The sequence below is a fragment of the Brassica oleracea genome, chromosome C7, assembly GCF_000695525.1.
Source record: "Brassica oleracea var. oleracea cultivar TO1000 chromosome C7, BOL, whole genome shotgun sequence".
NCBI classification, from domain to species: domain Eukaryota; kingdom Viridiplantae; phylum Streptophyta; class Magnoliopsida; order Brassicales; family Brassicaceae; genus Brassica; species Brassica oleracea.
The window spans coordinates 18,456,981-18,478,029 of NC_027754.1; the positions used below are offsets into that span (position 1 = coordinate 18,456,981).

Consider the following 21,049-nt stretch of genomic DNA (forward strand, 5'->3'; position numbering starts at 1 on the left):
TTCTAAATCACATTCCTGAGTCTGAGGATCTTGCCAAGATAAGGATGTTTGATTCCATGTAATTTCTTTTACCAGTTTACTGCTATCTCCCCCTAATGTTGGATGTTCGGATTCATCAAAGTGACAATCCGCATACCTGGCCTTAAATAAATAGCCCGTAGTTGGCTCAAGGTATTTTATAATCGTGGGAGAATCATATCCAACATATATCCCCATCCTCCTTTGAGGTCTCATCTTTGTTCTCTGTGGTGGAGCAATTGGAACATAGACGGCATAGCCAAATATCTTAAGGTGGGATATGTTTGGCTCATGACCCGTAAGTAATTGTAATGGGGAATATCTATGTTCACTAGACGGTCTGATACGAATCAGTTTGGCCCCGTGCAAGACTGCGTGTCCCCAAGCTGTGGCCGGAAGCTTAGACCTCATAAGCAATGGTCTAGCTATCAGCTGAATTCGTTTTATGAATGATTCGGCCAAGCCGTTCTGTGTATGTACATGTGCCACGGATCCACACTTACCCCCATGGACATACAGTATTCATTAGTATTCATTAAACGCTTGGGACGTGAACTCACCAGCATTGGTCTCTATCATTCCGACCTTAGCATAGTAAAAGGCCAGTAGAGAGTGCATGTATAAACTCTAGGACTTTCTTATAGCCTTGGCCGATCACTATGATCTGAAGGAACTCTTTGTTTCCTTCGCCCTTAGTCTCAATATGAAAGCCATTCATTCGAATGTCTTTAAAGCTCAATAGGCTTCTCTTAGAGCTGGGTGAATACAATGCATCAGATATCTCTAGATGCGTACCCTTAGGCAACATGATATTAGCCTGGCAGTAGCTCTCTATGATACTTTAGAGATTTTTATATCAAAAACTTTCATTCATTAATAAAATAAGTTCAAAGCAATCAAAACATAGAAAACACAAAGCAAAAAACACAAAAACATAGATAGAAATTAACTTTGATCTTTTAAACAATCTGAAGTTTCATAATCCATGAGATCATCTCGTTCATGATTGAAATCTTCTTCACCATCTTGATAACTCATATGAGCTTCAGGATTCTTCCCTTTCAAACTCTCTTGATAGAGGTCAACGAGATGTTTGGGAGTCCTACATGTCTTAGCCCAATGATTATCCATACCACATCTATGGCACACGGGTTTGGTCGAGTTTTGTGGTTTAAATAATGTACCACGGCCTCGGCCATGACCACGGCCTCCATAAGAGTTTCCTTGGCCACGACCATATGAGTTGCCTCGGCCTCGACCAAACGAGTTTCGGCCTCGACCACCACGTCCAATGTACCACGGCCTCGGCCATGTCCATGGCCTCCATAGGAGCCACGGGCATATGAGTTGCCTCGGCCTCGACCAAACGAGTTTCGGCCTCGACCACCACGTCCATGCCATTTTCCACGACCACGGCCATGTTGGCTATCACTCTGGACATGGTTCGATTCTTTCTTAGCCTCTACGGTTGCATGTGCCTCCGGTAATGGGATTGTTCCAGGAGGTCTCAATTCATTGTTCCTCATCAACAGTTCATTGTTCTGCTCAGCGAACAAGAGATAAGAGATCAGATTAGCATAAGTAGAGAAGCCCTTCTCACGGTACTGTTGTTGTAACAACACATTGCTTGTGTGGAAGATGGAAAAGGTTTTCTCAAGCATATCCTTATCTGTTATATCCTCACCACACAGTTTCAATTTAGAAACTATCTTAAACAGGGCCGAGTTATACTCGTCCATGGACTTAAAGTCCTGGATTCTGAGATTCCTTCATTCATACATAGCCTTTGGTAATAACACCATTCTCTGGTGATCATATCTCGTTTTCAACTCTGTCCAAAGGTCTAGAGGATTCTCAATTGTCAAATACTGATCTTTGAGACTCTCGATAAGATGATGGCGCACTACAAGAAAACACACCGAATTCCGACGGAGGTTCCGACGGACATTCCACGGACTTGAAGTCATGGATTCTGAGATTCCTCCAATCATATATAGTCTTTGGAAATAACACTGTTCTCTGGTGATCATATCTCGTTTTCAACTCTGTCCAAAGGTCTAGAGGATTCTCAATAGTCAAATACTGATCTTTGAGACTCTCAATAAGATGATGGCGTATAATTAATATAGCTCCATATCTATCTTTCTCACTTGCATTATTTCCCTCGGTGATACATTCACCGAGTCCCTTGGATTTTAGGATGATCTTAGCATCAAGTGCCCACTGCAAGTAATTATCTCCAGAGAGATTTAGGGCAGCAAAATCCAAGTTATTGATTTTCGACATCTAAACCTCAAGTCGAGTTGAATGAACCACCGAATAGAGAAGAACGTGAGCTGATTGTTGCTGTCAGGTCGCGAACAGGTTGCTGTCTGTCGCGAACGAATTGAAGCTGAGACGAGTCGCGAATCGGGTCGTGAACGTGCTGGGTATCGAACGGTATCGGGTCGCGTCGAGCAGGCTGAGATCGTGTCTCGCGAACAGGCTGAAGTCGCGAGCTGAGGAACGAACTGAGGTCGCGTGCTGAGATCGGGAACACCTTGAGTATGGGGTTTTAGGTTCTCGATCAGATTAGGGTTCAGACTTTAGCTTAGGGTTTAGAGCGTAATCGTGCTGATAACGTGTTGTGAAACTAGAGAATTGAATCTGTATGTTTCTATATTATTCATGAACATAAGGAGCCCTTTATATATAGGGAGTTACACAGTCATAGAATAATGGAAAGACTAGAAAAAGAAATACAAATATGGAAAGAGTACAAATCATAATCTAAGAAGGAAAAGGAAAACCAAAGGTGGCCGACTCTCTCTCTAGCTGTCTCTCTCTCTCTCTCTCTCTCTCTAACGGTATGGGCCGGTTATGGACCGGGCCGGTTATGGACATGCACAATATGATTTATAACAAGTTGTTTTTATTATATGCTTAATGATTGTTTAATTTCTTTTAATAGTATAAAATTGAACAGAAAAGAGAGTTTAGATTTTTTTTTTATATCAAATATGTATTATTCATAATCATTAATTGTCATATATATGTTAACCATATTAGGTAATTCCGTAGTTTTTATTTAAGGAAAGAAAAAATATTTTTTTGTACACTATTAATTAATTTGATAGTTAGTTTAATAAAACATAGTATATGTTTATATGGACCAACTTATTTTTCTAACAATTCTAAGAATCATTCTCGTGATGACACGTGACTACGAAAACATGTTGTAATGCTCGAGGATTAATATATAGGGGATATCATGTTATTAAATATAAAAATGCCAACAGGTGCTTCAATGAATTTTGTGATGTTATTTTTTCATCAACTAGAGATGTATGAACTAACGAATAAGTGAATCGGTGCATGCAGTTATGTTGATAAACTATCAAGATCTCTACATGTGGAATATAAGCAGTTTGGTATCCACGTCCAGTGCCAGGTACCTTTTCATTTATGTTTCTCTCTCTTTGACTAAATGTTATACTTAATGATTTCCCACGTAATGTGTAAGAAAAATTATAATCCTATTAGCCACGTAATTGTGTAAAACTAATGTGGTAGGTGCCGTTATACGTGGCAACGAGGATGGTGTCAGTAGTAGCAGCAGTTGATAAACCAAGCTTCTTTATACCGTCGCCGGAAGTCTACGCGAAAGCGGCGGTGGAGCAGATCGGAATTGGATCACGATGCTCCCCATTTTGGGCTCATTCCCTTCAATGGTTTCTCGCAGGACTTCTGCCGGAGAACCTTCTTGATATTTGGCGTCTCTCTATCGGCCTTCGTAGAAGAAGTATGTCTTAATTCGCTCGCTCAATCATGTTTTTAAAGTATTTTAGCTATATATTTTCCGGTTACTTTTTTTTACTATAACGTTTTTCTCTTACTTCCTAGTCTCTACAGTAACTAAGCATCAATGTACTATCAACCAAAATAAAGTAACTCCAAAATGAACATTATGTAAATTTATTAAGACTTGAGAGCGTGCTTTAAATTTTTTCGTTAAGACCTTTTAAGCTCCACAACAAGAACATGAAAATAAATGAAACATTTTTTCGGTTAAGTTATTGCTATTCAACACCAATCCCTACAAGATGTAAAGACTCTTTTTTTTTAAGAAAGACTCTTTTTTTTTAAGAAAGACTCTTTTTATTTTCTTTTTTTCTTTTTTGTTAAAAAAAGACTCTTTTTGTTACTTGATGTGAAGTGTTCATTGTCTATTTTTAAAACAAAACAGCAGTGCTGAAAACAGGTAACTAATTTGTGCCTCCAAATTTCCAAGAGAATGAGTTTATAATTCAGATCAGGAACATATCTCACGTGTAATTAGTATTATTTATTACTTTGAATCCATTTACTTACTACCTTCACTCTAGAGGGGTATTATTTCACATAACCCTTCATATATTTTCATTTAGCTCCACAAGTCACTCTTTGTTGGGCCATGTGATATTTGTTTTTAATTTCTATGTGCCCATGAACCACTTATTTTCTAAATCTGTATGTTCGCTGCTACAACATACAGATTTATGTAAGTAGAGAATTGATTGTGGTGTAGTTGCTTACTTGCGTTGCGTGTTTGTTCCATCTAATAACTTACATACTTCGTTCTTTTCGGTACTTGCATCTATACTATTTCTATACTATTAAAGCAGAATCTTTTTTAAGATTATGCTTCTGACTTTTTTAATTAATTACAAAAAATTTCATTAACTTTTTCACTGACTTTTCTAATAATAAACCTAATTTTGTCGGTCAAAACAATAAACTAGATTTGTAAAGGTATTGGGTTTGGACCTATTAAGGTAAAATAAGATATATGTTTGTTTTGCTTTCTGGTTGAATTGGTTTTTGCGACCCAACTTGATCATTTTTTCATGTGATTTTAAAATCAAGTAATAGTGCGTCTCATTTTAATTCTTTTCAGCAAATTAAAATATTTGAAAATATAAAATATCGACATTATTAATTTTTCATAATATAAACATTACAGATTATATTGTTAATAAAAACTATAACATTTTTTCTGAATATAGTAACTTTATGTTATTAAAATTATTTGTTATTCTTTGATATATTATTTATACCTTAAATAAATAGATATGTAAATAAAATAATTTTCAAAATATTTCTCCCACTTTATTATATTGGTGATTCACAATATGAAGATTATTTTATTTTACCTCAATTATTTGAAATGATTTAAAACATAAATGTAACCAGAACCGAAAAATTCGAAATTTTTACATATCCATACCACACAAAATATCAATATATTCAATCACTTTAACCAAAACTCAACTTCATATATAACCAAAATTGTTCATATATTTCTAAACCAAAAACCACAACCAAACTGAAATCAAAAATCAATAAAAGCAAATTAGAGTCGAACGAAAACCGAAAATGTTTATAGCAAAATAAATTAGTTAACAAACAGTTATATCAATAAATTTGTCAACAAATATATCCTCGCGCTTTGAAAGCGCGGATCAAAATCTAGTTTATATTATTAAAACTAAAGAAATTTTTGGTACTTTTTGGTGAATATCAGTATAAATGAAAATTATTTTAAAACATTGGATATTGGTATAGTAAAAAGTACAATATCCTTTTAATAATTTCATTAATATAATTACATTAATTTGTGTTTCCATATTTCACTTACTTTAACAATTTCATTAATTATATTATCTTAACAATTTATCATAATAATAATTTATCATAATAATAATTATATTACCATAATAATTATACTGCATAATTTTATTTATTAATTAATCAACATTAACTTTGTGCCAATTATAAAATCAAAAATGTAAAATAACCGGATTTTTCATATGGTTAAACGTTTAGTTTGTTTTACTAAATTTTTTTTATATATTTTAGTTTCAATCGGTGGAAAATTACATAGCCAAAAACATAATTCAAAACATGTTTTTGTGAATAAAATAATAACTTAAATCAAAATAAAAAAAGTATTACATTTATTGTCACTTAATTTTTCGCTCTATATAATTATTTTACTAAATAAAACACTCTTTTTATTTCACTTAATTTAGCCAAACACATAGAAAGAGTCTTTTTTATTAGTTTGTATAAGTTGATGACAAAAAAAAAAATTAGTTTATAAATTAGTTAGGCATGAACATTGGGTATCCATTTAGGTATGTATTGTTCTTTTCGGATATCGTTATTTTTGGTTTTGAAAATAGACCATGCTCGAATATTATAAATTTATATGTAGGTTTTCAGTTAGGTCATTACGGGTCTGGATGAGTTCGGTTCTGATGTATAGGAACCTAAAAATATCTAAATAACAAATTTATCTGAAACGAGTTTGAATATTTGTACCAAAATAATCATATTCGGTCTAGCTATTTTGAATATAATTAGTTATATTACAACTCATCTAAAATATATAACACTAATTATGAAAAATAAATATCATTGTATAAAAATGTAAGAACTAATATCCGCGCGAATGCGTGGATCAATCTCTAATCTATAGTACTTAGTTAAAGTTGTATAGTTGCTTTTTATTTTTCTAAAAAAATAGCTTTGGGTATCTTGATTCGTACATTTATCATTCCTATGTTATTATTTTATTCACTATGTATACACTCACAATTAATTAATATATATATATATATGTATATATATATATATAAAGGCGTTATATAAAGGCGTTAGAAAAAAAAATTGCTTTTGGTATTTTTTTTATAAATCAACTACTTTTTTGAAACTTTTATAAATCAACTATTGCTGGTAGTTTTCTCAAAAAGAGAAAAAACTATTGCTGGTAGTTGCGAGTGGTGAAAAAAACTAGTTTTTAGAAAACTGCTTTAAAATTTAGGAGATGTAAATTAGTTGGATAAAATAAATCATAGAAGTGGAAAGATAAAATATGCAAATAAATGTTTTTACACTACAAGGGGAATAAACAAGCAAATTGCAACCTACACTCCGGTTACTAATATTATCACTCCATTTTTTTTAATACTCTCGGTCATATTCTATCAAGTATAACCAAAGTTTAGTCTTGGCCTATAAGGTTTGACCTGGAAACCTCAAATACCATCAACCGTGCAATTAGAACACTGTACGAACTATAAATTTTAAAATACATCCTGTTTTTATGTGATTCGATAGAAAATAATAGATAAAAAATAAATGTGGAACACGAAAAAAAAAGAAGCAAAAACATTCAAGTCTGGGTTACTTTGATGAATCCCTTTTCTTCCTAAAAACCACCTCCGTATCCAAACCCAAGCCGTCCACATTTCGTACGTGAACCACCTCCGATCTTCTGAACAGCCTAACCAATGCCTCCACACTATACAAATCGTTCGCAGAATACTTATCCGAGCGTGTAGAGAGAGCCACATGTAACACACATATACCTCCTGGTCGTAGTGTCCGTTCAATCTCTCCAACGAACTTCTCCGGGTAAAGCGCATGATCAAACACGTTAGAGAATTCGAAATCAAAAGTCTCATCATCGAACGGCTGGTGATGAAAGTCTCCTTTGACCACCAACGGTGGATACGGAACAAGATCCATCCCGACCGAGTCTGTCACGCCCACACGTTTCAGCGCTTCCACTTCTTGTCCGACTCTAGCTCCGACGCAGAGACATTTAGAAGCGTTGGATAAGAAGTTTTGACGCTTAAGATCTTGGAAGAATCTTGAGAATACTTTGATCTTACGGTCCCAGTCTCGTGTCATCCATATCGTACGTAGCCTAGGGTTAAGCGTTTTGTTGAGCTGCCGTTGGATGTAGTAATCGTAAGACTTGTAACCGGGTCGGATCTTGATGAGATCTTTTTGGGCGTTGAAGAAAGGTTTACGTTGTTGTGTAGAGAAGAAGAAGAGCATGGGAGGGAGGGTGACCAAAACAAAGACGAAGAGATATTTCAGAACCGTCTTTGATTGCTTCATTGTGTTTTTTTGGTTCAAACACAAACCTCTGAATCTCTCTCGTTCTAAAGCGTCGAAATCGAAAATAAAGCAAAGAATAAGGTGTAGTTGAAGGCAAATTGAGAATATGCCAGCTAATGAATTTATGACATGTGTTGATTTTTAATGATTGGCTACTTACAAATGGAGTATTAGTTTATAGAAGTACAGAACTTAGAGCATCTCCATTGAAGTATCAAGAGGGGGTTCACACAGTTCCCAAAAAAAAAAAATATAAAAAACCTTTTATTATGAACATATATCACAAAAGCTCCCCACTATGAACCCGTATCAACACTGTTCTGCGGGCCCCACGCCACAAGGCAGCCCGCAAATAGTTTGGCTAGTAAATTTTTTTTTTTAAGTCAAACGAAAAAAAAATTAAAATAATCAAAAATGCACATTGGGAATCGAGACAGGTGGAGTTTGCTGATGGGGGTGCTCTTAGGTTCACCTCCTAGGGTGAACCTTTAAATTCATAACACCCTTTAGTACCAATCAAAGTGACACATATATTATTAATTAAAAAACATTAAATTATATAAAAAATAGGTACAAAAAAAAACGCTAATTTTAACGACGCTAACGCTTCCAGCTAAACCCTAAACCCTAAATCTTAAATTCCAAACCCTATAGCCTAAATTCTAAACCCAAATCCAAACCCCTAAATCCAAACCCTATACCCTAAACCCTAAGCTTAGACCCTAAACCAAAATTATATACACTAAACCCAAAAACTAGACTATAAACCAAAACTTTATACCCAAAACCCAAGTCGTAGACCCTAAACCCAAACCGTAAATCTTAAACCAAATTATATACCCTAAACCCAAAACCTTAACCATAAGTCCAAACGGTAAATCATAAACCCAAACCGTAAATCCTAAACCCAAATCTTAAATCTAAAACCCAAACGGTAAACCCTAAACTCAAACCCCAAACTTAGATGCTATAGGGTTTGGGTTAAGGTTTACGGTTTGGGTTTAGGGTCTAAGACTTGGGTTTAGGGTATAGGAGTTAGGTTTATAGTCTATTTTTTGGGTTTAAGGTATATAATTTGGGTTTAGGGTCTAAGATTAGGGTTTAGGGTATAGAGTTTGGGTTTAGGGGTTTGAATTTAGGGTATAGGGTTTAGAATTTAAGATTTAGGGTTTAGGGTTTCGCCGGAAGCGTTAACGTCGTTAAAATTAGCGTTTTTATTTTTTGCAGCTATTTTTTTGTTTAGTTTAATATTTTTTTAATTAATAATTTATGTGTCACTTTGATTTCTCGTGTCATCCATATCGTACGTAGCCTAGGGTTAAGCGTTTTGTTGAGCTGCCGTTGGATGTAGTAATCGTAAGACTTGTAACCGGGTCGGATCTTGATGAGATCTTTTTGGGCGTTGAAGAAAGGTTTACGTTGTTGTGTAGAGAAGAAGAAGAGCATGGGAGGGAGGGTGACCAAAACAAAGACGAAGAGATATTTCAGAACCGTCTTTGATTGCTTCATTGTGTTTTTTTGGTTCAAACACAAACCTCTGAATCTCTCTCGTTCTAAAGCGTCGAAATCGAAAATAAAGCAAAGAATAAGGTGTAGTTGAAGGCAAATTGAGAATATGCCAGCTAATGAATTTATGACATGTGTTGATTTTTAATGATTGGCTACTTACAAATGGAGTATTAGTTTATAGAAGTACAGAACTTAGAGCATCTCCATTGAAGTATCAAGAGGGGGTTCACACAGTTCCCAAAAAAAAAAAATATAAAAAACCTTTTATTATGAACATATATCACAAAAGCTCCCCACTATGAACCCGTATCAACACTGTTCTGCGGGCCCCACGCCACAAGGCAGCCCGCAAATAGTTTGGCTAGTAAATTTTTTTTTTTAAGTCAAACGAAAAAAAAATTAAAATAATCAAAAATGCACATTGGGAATCGAGACAGGTGGAGTTTGCTGATGGGGGTGCTCTTAGGTTCACCTCCTAGGGTGAACCTTTAAATTCATAACACCCTTTAGTACCAATCAAAGTGACACATATATTATTAATTAAAAAACATTAAATTATATAAAAAATAGGTACAAAAAAAAACGCTAATTTTAACGACGCTAACGCTTCCAGCTAAACCCTAAACCCTAAATCTTAAATTCCAAACCCTATAGCCTAAATTCTAAACCCAAATCCAAACCCCTAAATCCAAACCCTATACCCTAAACCCTAAGCTTAGACCCTAAACCAAAATTATATACACTAAACCCAAAAACTAGACTATAAACCAAAACTTTATACCCAAAACCCAAGTCGTAGACCCTAAACCCAAACCGTAAATCTTAAACCAAATTATATACCCTAAACCCAAAACCTTAACCATAAGTCCAAACGGTAAATCATAAACCCAAACCGTAAATCCTAAACCCAAATCTTAAATCTAAAACCCAAACGGTAAACCCTAAACTCAAACCCCAAACTTAGATGCTATAGGGTTTGGGTTAAGGTTTACGGTTTGGGTTTAGGGTCTAAGACTTGGGTTTAGGGGATAGGAGTTAGGTTTATAGTCTATTTTTTGGGTTTAAGGTATATAATTTGGGTTTAGGGTCTAAGATTAGGGTTTAGGGTATAGAGTTTGGGTTTAGGGGTTTGAATTTAGGGTATAGGGTTTAGAATTTAAGATTTAGGGTTTAGGGTTTCGCCGGAAGCGTTAACGTCGTTAAAATTAGCGTTTTTATTTTTTGCAGCTATTTTTTTGTTTAGTTTAATATTTTTTTAATTAATAATTTATGTGTCACTTTGATTGGTCGTAAAGAATGGAGTGAATTTAGGGTGAACCTAAGTGGAAAGATAAAATATGCAAATAAATGTTTTTACACTACAAGAGGAATAAACAAGCAAATTGCAACCTACACTCCGGTTACTAATATTATCACTCCATTTTTTTTAAGGAAAAAACTTAGGTTAGGGTGAACCTTTAAATTCACCCAACTTTTTATGACTAATCAAAGTGACACATAAATTATTAATTAAAAACATTAAATTAAATAAAAAATAGCTACAAAAAATAAAAACACTAATTTTAACGACGCTAACGGTTCCAGCGAAACCTTAAACCCTAAATCTTAAATTCTAAACCCTATATCCTAAATTCAAACCCCTAAACCCAAACTCTATACCCTAAACCCTAATCTTAGACCCTAAACCCAAATTATATACCTTAAACCCAAAAAATAGACTATAAACCTAAACCCTATACCCTAAACCCAAGTCTTAGACCCTAAAACCCAAACCTTAAACCTTAACCCAAACCTATAACATCTAAGTTTGGGGTTTGGGTTTAGGGTTTACCGTTTGGGTTTTATGTCTAGGATTTGGGTTTAGGGTATAGGTTTTGGGTTTAGGATTTACGGTTTGGGTTTGGGTTTAGGATTAACCGTTTGGACTTATGGTTAAGGTTTTGGGTTTAGGGTATATAATTTGGGTTTAGGGTCTAGGATTAGGGTTTAGGGTATAGGGTTTGGGTTTGGATTTGAGTTTAGAATTTAGGGTATAGGGTTTAGAATTTAAGATTTAGGGTTTAAGGTTTCGCTGGAAGCATTAGCGTCGTTAAAATTAGTGTTTTTATTTTTTGTAGCTATTTTTTATTTTATTTAATACTTTTTATTAATAATTTATGTGTCATTTTAATTGGTCATAAAGAGTGATATGAATTTAAAGGTTCAACCTAAGTTCTATCCCTACCAAATTGGTGTTAACGTGAAGTGGGAAGGTGATTATTTCTGATTTCATCATCTAATCTATTAAATACAAATTTATACTAATCCTTAAATTTGCACAATATTTACAACTTCGTGCCATTGAAATAATTAAATGACCTATTTTAAGTAATTTTTGTATTTTCTAAAATTAATGAAGTAATAAATGCTCCTACTTCTATGTTTTCCAATTTCAAAATTAATAAAACATTTCCTAAATTAAATTCACAATCAATTCAATATAAATCTTTTAACTTATCTATTTCATATTAACATTATTATCAATAATATACACAAAACTTCCCAATATAAATATATTACATGCATCATTATAATTATTTACCAACTTACCATCTATATAAAATAATTTATTAGACATTATCGTAAAATTTTGATCCACAAAAAAAATATAATCTATTAAAAGAGAATTACAAATTAAGACTAACCCTTAAATTTGCACAATATTTATAACCTAATGCCATTGAAATAATTAAATGAATCTATTTTAAGTAATCTTTGTCTTTTCTAAAATTAATGAAGTAATAACTACTCCTACTTCTATGTTTTCCATGTCCTTTTCAAAATTAATAAAACATTTCCTATATTAAATTCACAATCAATTCAATATAAATCTTTTAACTTATCTATTTCATATTAACATTATAAACATTAATGAATATCAATAATATACACAAAATATTTATGAAACAATATAAGTTACATTTTATCTCATTCTCCCCCACAATTCACGTTACTCTTCATTTTTTTTTGGAACAAATTCTTCTTCTTACCAATATAAATATATTACATGCACCATTATAATTATTTACCAACTTACCATGTATATAAAATAATTTATTAAACATTATCGTAAAATTTTGATCCACAGAATAAAATATTTGTATAGATGCACGGATCATATTCTAAAAATGGTTGTAATAGAATTGACGGTTTACAAGACAAAATAAAATTAAAAAAATATAAACTATAAAATTATCATGCTTATAAATGTTATTAAATAATTATTTAACACAGGTAAAATTTTAAAATATATACTATCACTTAGACAAAATAATTTATTTATAAAAATAAAAGCAAACATCCGCAAAGTCATGGTTTAAATGTACACAAAATTAAGCTCATTTATAATTTCTTATCAGTTACATCAAATTTATATTTTCATTTTATTTTCTTACAAATATTATAGCTAATGTATCATTTATAAATAGCATGCTAATTCACAATTGTCTATTTTCGTACTTTTTATTTAAAAAAATTGTTCGCTATATATCTTAGACATGGATCTAATTATATAAATGTTATATTTTTTATATAATACCCAATATCGGTGATACATTTTACTCTAAAATGCTAAAATATATAATTAAGTACAAATATATCATTTACATTTACAAGTATATCATTAAATATAAACACAAATTAAATACTCGCGCGGTCGCGCGGATCAAGGTCTAGTTTTCATTATACGAACGAGCTAAGTCCTATTTTAGAACTCAAATAATATGACTACATTTACAAATATATCATTAAATACAAAGACAAATTAAATACTTGCGCGGTCGCGCAGTCTATTTTGGAACTCAAATAAATATACTATCTTTTTCAATCCATATATATTATCCCTACGTATTAATTACATGTACTGATTTATGAATATACATGAAATTTTTGAAAGAAAAAATCCATACAAAATGATAGGAGTCTTATATGTACAACATGTTTGCCCTTGCAATTGCAAACGTAAATTCTTATCATGTCATACTACTCCTTTATCATCTTGAAGCTTCATTTTTGTATCAATGATAAATGAAAACGAAGTTTCAAGATGATAGAGGACTCATTCAGATAGAGACCATCTTTATGATCCACTTGAACCAGTAAAAGATGCAAAGAAATTTGGGCCTGAAATTATGCATTTTAAAGCCATCCTTAATCAAGCCCATTGTCACATCCATAATCACCTTAAACCGGTCCACTGACTCGCCGAAAAAGCGCCTCATGTTATCTTGGTAGAACAACAATCGTAGAGTGGCCTCTCCTTTTCTTGCAACAAGTTGTCACTCCATGCCATTTCATCTATGATGCAAAGTGGGGTGGAAAATAACGATGATTATACTTCAACAGCGACGTAAATTGTGTTTTTTTTTTTTTTTTTTTGTTACAACTCAATCTAAGTTCGTAGAGAAACGGAGTGGTGTTGCTTGGTCATACACGTAACCGAAAAATCAATCCATAACCTCTAATACTTCTTAAATTTGCTGGCTTAATCGTTGCTTTAATAACTTAGGCTTGTTACACTTTATATGAAGAAAGTATACTGTTCCAATACTATGAAGAGATGATGCACATCATAATTCCAAATAATTTGATTCCTTATATATTTTTGATATTTATCCAGATTTTAAAATTGTATTTGTCTACAGTTTTATTTTAAATATATATCATTCAAAAAATAAACTTCCTACGAATATATTTAAAAGCTAGATATAACAGAGAGTGAGAAGAAAGAAGGATTGAAGGGAAATGAGGTATTGAATCAGATGATAGATGTGAGCGGAGGTTAAGTAAAATCAAACACACAAGATTAGTTCCAGCTAGATATGTGTAGATAAATAAACTGAGCCAAAACGTTTAATAAGTTTAAGTTGCACTCAAGTATGTTAGACTGACTTTTAAAAACTTGAATCTGTTTAGACAGCTTAACAACGATGCTTTTCAAACAAAAAAAAAATTGAAATGTTATTTTACTTACAACCATTTGTTTTAAAATTTGCGGAAAAGCTGTCGTATTTGTAACATCAATGTCGTACGAATTAAATGTAAACTAATTCTCAAGGAAGCTGGTTTACAATTAGTCGGTACCACATTCTGTATGATTGATACAACGGACGACGACGACTCATCGAACTTCTACAGTCGACTAAGTCAGCTAATCTATCATTACTATGAACATTCCTTAACCACTAGCAGTTGGATTTAGAAACTCGTCGCCTGGGCCGGCCCTGGCGCATACTAGGTGAAACATTCGCAACAGGCCCTCAAAGTTTTTGAAAAAAATTACGTACAAATAAGTGCCAAAATAAAATTTTTAAGCCCCAAAATTTGTAAGAAATTTTTTTATACATAGACATAGCATAGCCACATGCCCCCAAAATCTCTGGGCCGGCCCTGCTCGTCGCATATTTCGTGGATTAATTTGTTGTCATCGAATTATTCAGTCTTTATAAATGTACATCTTGTGACATTACCTCGACCCACGTTTTGATCATATCAAATATAGATAATGTGCTTAAAAAGAAAGCATAGTGTGTGTTTCTAAGATTAAATTTCATTGGAAAGAGTTGACACCCGGAGCCCTAAATCATAACTGAAATATTATATTGATAAACCACATTTATGATTTCTTTCTGTTTTCGTCACTAAAGCAAGGATGTTATAGAACAATTAGAAAGTGCAGGTTATCAAATGTTTTCTTTACATTATAGGGACTATAGATGTAAAAACAATATTTTCCATGCACGTACAAATAAACCCATGAAAACCAGATTTTCGTCTCTTGGTGACCAAAGAAACAAGCATGGCTCAGGCTTCTTTTATTTGCCTTCTCCTCAGTTTTTTCATCATAATCCTTTCTAATGCAGCTGGTTAGTTATTCAAATTGAGGTTTTAAGTAACTCAAAATATTTAATTTGTCTTATATAATGGATATGTTAGACTTAATTTTAGTTTGATGGGGCTTGGTTTCAGATATAAACATAGACTGTGGATCATCAAGCTCGCACGTTGATGCTGACAACAGAACGTGGGTGGGAGACACGGAATTTGTAACCACCGGTTTGACGTCCACATTTAAACCAATAGTCACAACCGCTGAATCTCTAACCACGCTCCGGTATTTTCCTACGGGGGAGACAAACTGTTACTCCAACATTCCGGTCGATAAAGGTAGGAAAGTATTAGTTCGGACGAGATTCAACTATGGGAACTACGACGGAGAGAACAAGGCTCCCAAGTTTGATGTCCTGTACGATGGGAAGCATCGAGATTCGGTCGTCACGGTGACGTCGATCAGCGGTACACGATCAGAGGCTATATTTGTTCCTGAGAGCGGGAATACTAGTGTATGCTTTTTCCGTATGTTTTTGAACGAAAACCCTTTTGTGTCTACCATTGAAGTACGGAGGCTGGACGACTCCATGTACACCGATCTTGGTGCTAAGGAAGGTTTCATCCTCCAGCAACGAACCGCCTACGGTAGGGTACAGGATTTAGTAAGGTAAACATATCGTCGGATTTTATGTAGGCGATTAACATTTGTTCAATATGCATATCTAAAGTCATCTTAAAGAAAAATTCTTTTAAATCGGAACATGTTGGATTGTTCCTATTACAATGGAACCGGAATGTCTTTGGAAACATTAGGTAGATCCAAAGTCAAAGATCATCATATTAAGCAGTTCAATTGGTAAATAAATAGTTTTTTTAAAAAATATTTTTTTTTGGGTGTTTTCACCCGTATTAAAAAACATACTCAATTTTGTTTTAAATGTATTTAACTATTTTTCATAAATTTAAACCAATAATGTTTTTACTAAATACAGTTTTAAAAAAGTTTACAAATTTAATGTCGAATGTGTTTAAAAACAATTGAAAAAAATATATTTATTACAGGTCCCCGTTTGATCCTTACGATAGAATTTGGGCGCCAACACCACTTTCGACCGTAACTCTAACAAGTGCTGCCACTTCTATCAACACTTCAGGGGCTGACAATCGACCACCTGAGATTGTCCTTCGGACCGCTTGGTCTCGGGAGGACATGGCTTTCTATGATATAAAACTACCTTTTTCGGGAGTAACATTTTACATTGTCCTTTACTTCTCGGAACCACTGACCCTTGCTTCCGACCAAAAGCGGACTTTCTACGTTAACTACGATAACAAACAAGTGGGTCCAGGTGTAATTGCGCCACCTTTCGGGGCAGTGACTCAAGCTTCTCTGAGGGCTGTCGTGACGACAAGTCTTCCCTATCTAACATTTAAAGCTAAACCAGACTCGACTTTGGACCCACTCATCAATGCTCTCGAGCTTTATGTTATTAGCAATAGTGCTGGAAACGGGACAAATTCAACTAGCAGCGGCAGTGGAGGTAGTCCTAGCACTGGTGGTGGTGGCGGCGGCAGTCATAGCACTGGCGATGGTGGTGGAAGCCCTACCACTGGCGGTGGTGGGGAAAGCCCTAGCACTGGCGGTGATGGTGGCAGCTCAGGCTCCGGTGGTGGTGGAGGCAAATCCGGTACTTGTTCTTTTCATAATCGTATATGCTATACTAATACGGTACACACCAGAAAAAAATACGAATCTGTAAAACTTATTAATTGATTACAATTATCAAAAAATTTCATTTAGTAAATGAGATATTCACGTAAAGAAAAAAATTTAATATAGACGGGAAAAACAATTGTCACGTAAATAAGTATGTTAACTGAAATAAATAATGATTTCAACACATGAGATTCAAATCATTTTTTATTGGAACAATAGTGCTGGTTCAAGTCTAATTTGTGATAAATGTATGTGAAGATTCTTCAGGGGAGAAAAGCGGCAACTTAGTTGTGTCTCTTAGTATTTCAATTCCGTCGTTAGCTGTTCTTGGAACTGGTGGTTGGTTCGCATATAAATTTTTCTTCAAAGCCAAGCGCAGTCCCGAATCAGAAAGTATATAGCACCCTCTCTTTTTTTTTTCTTTAGTACAAATAAACTCATTTACTCAATATTTTTTTTTTTCTGGAACACAAACTCATTTACTCAATAATATACAATTTTTGAATTATATACACTGGTTTATAATTTTTGTTGACATAAATCGACGTGCGTGATGTTTTGTTGCAGGGCCACTTACCACCACCATCAATCATCATCATTATGGGAGTGAACAGACGGTCATCGCACCGAATGCAGACACCGTAACACAGATACAGAATGCAAAGTGATCACTTACGAATCCGACTTCAATCATCACCCTCCAATCTATTATGTTACTATTCTGTCTCTTTGATTATTTGTTGTTGTCGCTTACTATTTTGGTCTTTCCATCATCATTTGATTCAGACCGGTTTAGATTCGAATTGATGAATTTAGGTTCAGTATGTGCGTCTGCATTTGGTTGTGTTTAAACGTTAACTAGGCATGTGGTACCTCACATAATGCTAAATTGAGTACGCTCAAGAGTGACATGGGTGTTTCACTGACACAAATCAAGTACACGACTCTCATGTCTAAACATCAAGCAGAACGTTTAAGGGCTTGTCCCAAAACGATGAGAAAGATTTGGTGACAAGAAGATTTGACTTAATGGTGCCTACTACGACGGTCTTTCGATGAGTGCGACGATTCGCGATAGTCACGATCGCGAGAAGAGTGATGTCTTGATCTATCACCATAATCCTTCAGTCTATCTCTTGACCGATGATGACTACGCTCTTTTAGTTTGTCTCTCTCCCTATCACTCTCCTTGTCAGAATCTCTGCCTCTGTCTCTGTGAGACCTACTACTGGCCCTGTCCCTCTCTCTACCTCGTTCCTTCTCTCTATCACTCTCTCCTACTTTACTTCTTCCCTCCCTCGAGTCTCCCACAATTGGCAGACTGTTTGACTCCGTATCGCTCTTCTTCACATCTGTAGCCATTTCATGAGGTGTGTTATTCTTTCCATCCTTAGACTCGTTATTAACAGATCCTGAAGTACCCTTCGTATCAACAGCACCGTCAACTGCCGGTGAAACATCCTGTAACACAGTGGCAAAGTACATCAAACCAAAAACTGATAAAAGGTAAAGCGAAACGCACAATATCCAAAGCTATTCTGTTTGCTCCTTCAAGAAATGGACTCAACATGATATGGAGAATAATCTTAAAGCTTTCGCACAAATCACAAAAACTTAGATAACGAGCTATCATCTATCTCACCTTTGTAGCTGATTGAGATTGAGATTGAGAATTCGCGGATCTACTGGAAAAGGTAAAAGGCTTCCCATCCTTGCAAACTGAGATATACTGAGCCTTTGGGAGACTGTATAGATGAGCAAGAACTCTACACACTTCGTCAATACCAGATTTATCTGCATCAAATGCTTTCCACCAGGGTGGATTCTCTGGGAGAGGAACTTGAAACCTACGTGCAGCAGCATACACGACCCCACAAGCCACAACCTCACTTCTGAACCTTACACAAAGGGTTGTACGCAGACTGCATTTATAGACATTTATCACACGGGATCAAATGAGAAAACATCACAGAAGTAATAATCAGATATTAAGAAAACAACACTACTCAAAACAGAACAGTGCATATGTTATTCCGAGCTTCAGCTCAAAGGCAACTCTAAAACCTATTGACACAATGATGTACAGCTAACTCGAGTAATCAAATTTAAAAATATCCAAGTAAAATTAGAGGTTACCTATCATTTGCCAAGTTCCAAGCCTCTTGCCTCAATTCTGGAGGTGTTTCAAGTGTGGCAAGGTAGTTTGAGATGAACTTGTGAGGATGTTCAACATGACAAACAAAACCCATCTCTTTCAGTATGTGTCTCTCAGTTCTGCTTAATTCAACTTTCAACTCAGAATACTTCTGCAGAAAATCAACAAGTGGGAAAAGGATGAGATACGAAAATGATATAAGAAAAAACACGACATATAAAAGAAAAGGCAGTGTCTCAATTTAATGCACGCACGACACATATATACATAAAAAGCATTCAACATGACAAATATGGAACCTGTCATATAATGGTGCAGTGTGCATACTAACCTTGGAAAACAAATCAAGATGATCTAATGGTAAGTTCTCCCTGCGGCACTCCATCCTGTGGAAGACAATGATGACCTGCCTAGCTTTCTTAGGGTTTTCTTCCAACTTTGACGCAAGCCAGACACAGCTCGCAGCAACTATCTGTATAAGGTAAACACCAAAACCGTTATGGTTACAGGCAGGAGGAGTCACAAAAAGTAAAGAATCTTCACACTGAAACTAAAACCGCAGGTGTTTATCAAGTTCAAAGGCCTCAAGAAACAGAGATAAGTAAGTAGTACCTTAACATCGAACTTGGCAAGAGACTTCTTGCAATAGAAACGGTGGAAAAGAACCTGCCCAGTAGCCATAACAGCCTGTGGTCTAAAGATTCAACAATATAAGGGTTAAGGAATATCTAAAGTTGTATGTAATGTGACATTTGAGCTATCAGCAAAAACATACGGAGACCAAGACGAAGAAAAGGATACAGTCTGAGCAAGATTCCAGCTTCTTGGATGAGATCACATCCATAGATCCTAAGTGTCGTCTCGGTTGTTTCATCGATCCCATCTTTCCTGGAAGGTGAGTTCTTTATCTGCTCCTCCGGTAAGTAGAAATTGTCGATTGCCGTGTAAATCATCGATTCTGTTACAACCCATAGAAAGAGGAAAAAAAGACAAGTTAGCTTAGATTCCGACACACCATTGATTGTTAGCAGTGAAAAAGCACACAAGAAAATAAAGAAGTGGTGTTATCATGAATGTAGCAAAATCGAGAAAGCTTCAAAGCTCCAACGCAATCAAGAATCTAGCTTCTTTCACTAAGTCTACTGATAGCTTAATTAAAACACGAAAAAGTATGTACCCGGAAAGGTGAGAGAGACGGCGGCGAGGCGATTTGAGGGACGACGGACGAAGGGAAGGGATTCAATCTGGGGGTCGAGGGAAGTTCTCAGAAAACATTAATGTAAAGGAAATTAGAAAAAGAGCAAACAAAAGAAATTGGGCCTACTAATTTAACTAGGCCCTAATTGGGCTTTATCAACAAAAATAATGTGATTTATGATTGGCCCAATTAAAAATGGCAGCGACAGGATAAAGAAATTCAGAACAAAACAAAGGCTAGGGGGGCTAACTCCATATGCCCCTATGAAAAAAAAATTATTCTCTTTATCCCCTTTCTATTCCCAGTACCCCTTTGTCATGGTGCTTCCATGTATAACCCTCCATTAGTTTATTATATCTTATTCCACCTCATAAATACATTAATTTCTCCAATTAAATTAACCAATCATAATTTATCTACCACTATGACCCACATATTAACCTTAACCAATGAGATTTTACTTGGCCAACATGACTTTATCTCCCATCGTGAAGGTTCATCTTCTCCATCCTCCATTGATGATTTTGAAGCTTGAAGAAGAGGTGATTCTTGTCCATTTTCGATGATTGTTTTTCTGGAATATCATTTAAATGTTTTTTACATCATGGGTAATGTTAAAAAAGTAAGAATTGATGAAAATATTGAGAGATAAAAA

General features: G+C 34.7%; 4 protein-coding genes across 4 annotated transcripts in view; 2 read left to right on the top strand and 2 right to left on the bottom strand.

Annotated features, from left to right (window-relative positions):
- The window catches only part of LOC106301906 (very-long-chain 3-oxoacyl-CoA reductase-like protein At1g24470), a 12,719-nt gene extending 8,707 nt beyond the window's left edge, over window positions 1-4,012 (top strand). Inside the window, exons 3-4 of the mRNA XM_013738389.1 lie at window positions 3,379-3,448; window positions 3,571-4,012. Coding sequence (XP_013593843.1) covers window positions 3,379-3,448; window positions 3,571-3,810 — 310 coding nt within the window. The 3' untranslated portion in view covers window positions 3,811-4,012. The remainder of the gene's footprint in view (window positions 1-3,378; window positions 3,449-3,570) is intronic.
- A 3,132-nt stretch (window positions 4,013-7,144) lies between these two features.
- Window positions 7,145-8,068, bottom strand: LOC106305127. The gene has a single exon (XM_013741499.1). It carries the CDS (start codon window positions 7,945-7,947, stop codon window positions 7,225-7,227), a length of 723 nt encoding a protein of 240 aa, XP_013596953.1. The 5' UTR covers window positions 7,948-8,068; the 3' UTR covers window positions 7,145-7,224.
- Window positions 8,069-11,644: 3,576 nt separating this feature from the next.
- On the top strand, window positions 11,645-17,829 carry LOC106302758 (uncharacterized protein At1g24485). The gene is made up of 6 exons (XM_013739201.1): window positions 11,645-11,708; window positions 15,261-15,359; window positions 15,463-15,991; window positions 16,387-17,012; window positions 17,300-17,434; window positions 17,609-17,829. Exons 1-6 carry the CDS (start codon window positions 11,645-11,647, stop codon window positions 17,707-17,709), a joined length of 1,554 nt encoding a protein of 517 aa, XP_013594655.1. The 3' UTR covers window positions 17,710-17,829.
- An 82-nt stretch (window positions 17,830-17,911) lies between these two features.
- Window positions 17,912-20,463, bottom strand: LOC106301695 (cyclin-L1-1). The gene is made up of 7 exons (XM_013738145.1): window positions 20,374-20,463; window positions 19,998-20,154; window positions 19,809-19,890; window positions 19,528-19,668; window positions 19,178-19,347; window positions 18,684-18,963; window positions 17,912-18,502 (listed from the first exon to the last, which is right to left on the bottom strand). The coding sequence occupies exons 2-7, from the start codon at window positions 20,147-20,149 to the stop codon at window positions 18,068-18,070; spliced, it is 1,260 nt and encodes a 419-aa protein (XP_013593599.1). The 5' UTR covers window positions 20,150-20,154; window positions 20,374-20,463; the 3' UTR covers window positions 17,912-18,067.
- Window positions 20,464-21,049: the final 586 nt, after the last annotated feature.

Bases quoted from the DNA above. Each gene is read 5' to 3' on its own strand.
- LOC106305127 (XM_013741499.1), bottom strand. From the start codon at position 7,947: ATGAAGCAATCAAAGACGGTTCTGAAATATCTCTTCGTCTTTGTTTTG.
- LOC106302758 (XM_013739201.1), top strand. From the start codon at position 11,645: ATGAATTTAAAGGTTCAACCTAAGTTCTATCCCTACCAAATTGGTGTT. The intron at 15,992-16,386 runs GTAAACATATCG...TATTTATTACAG, and splicing joins AGGGTACAGGATTTAGTAAG to GTCCCCGTTTGATCCTTACG. The intron at 17,435-17,608 runs GTATATAGCACC...GTTTTGTTGCAG, and splicing joins GCGCAGTCCCGAATCAGAAA to GGCCACTTACCACCACCATC.
- LOC106301695 (XM_013738145.1), bottom strand. From the start codon at position 20,149: ATGATTTACACGGCAATCGACAATTTCTACTTACCGGAGGAGCAGATA. The intron at 19,669-19,808 runs GTACTACTTACT...TACCTTATACAG, and splicing joins TTGCCAAGTTCGATGTTAAG to ATAGTTGCTGCGAGCTGTGT. The intron at 18,503-18,683 runs GTGAGATAGATG...ACTGTGTTACAG, and splicing joins AATCTCAATCAGCTACAAAG to GATGTTTCACCGGCAGTTGA.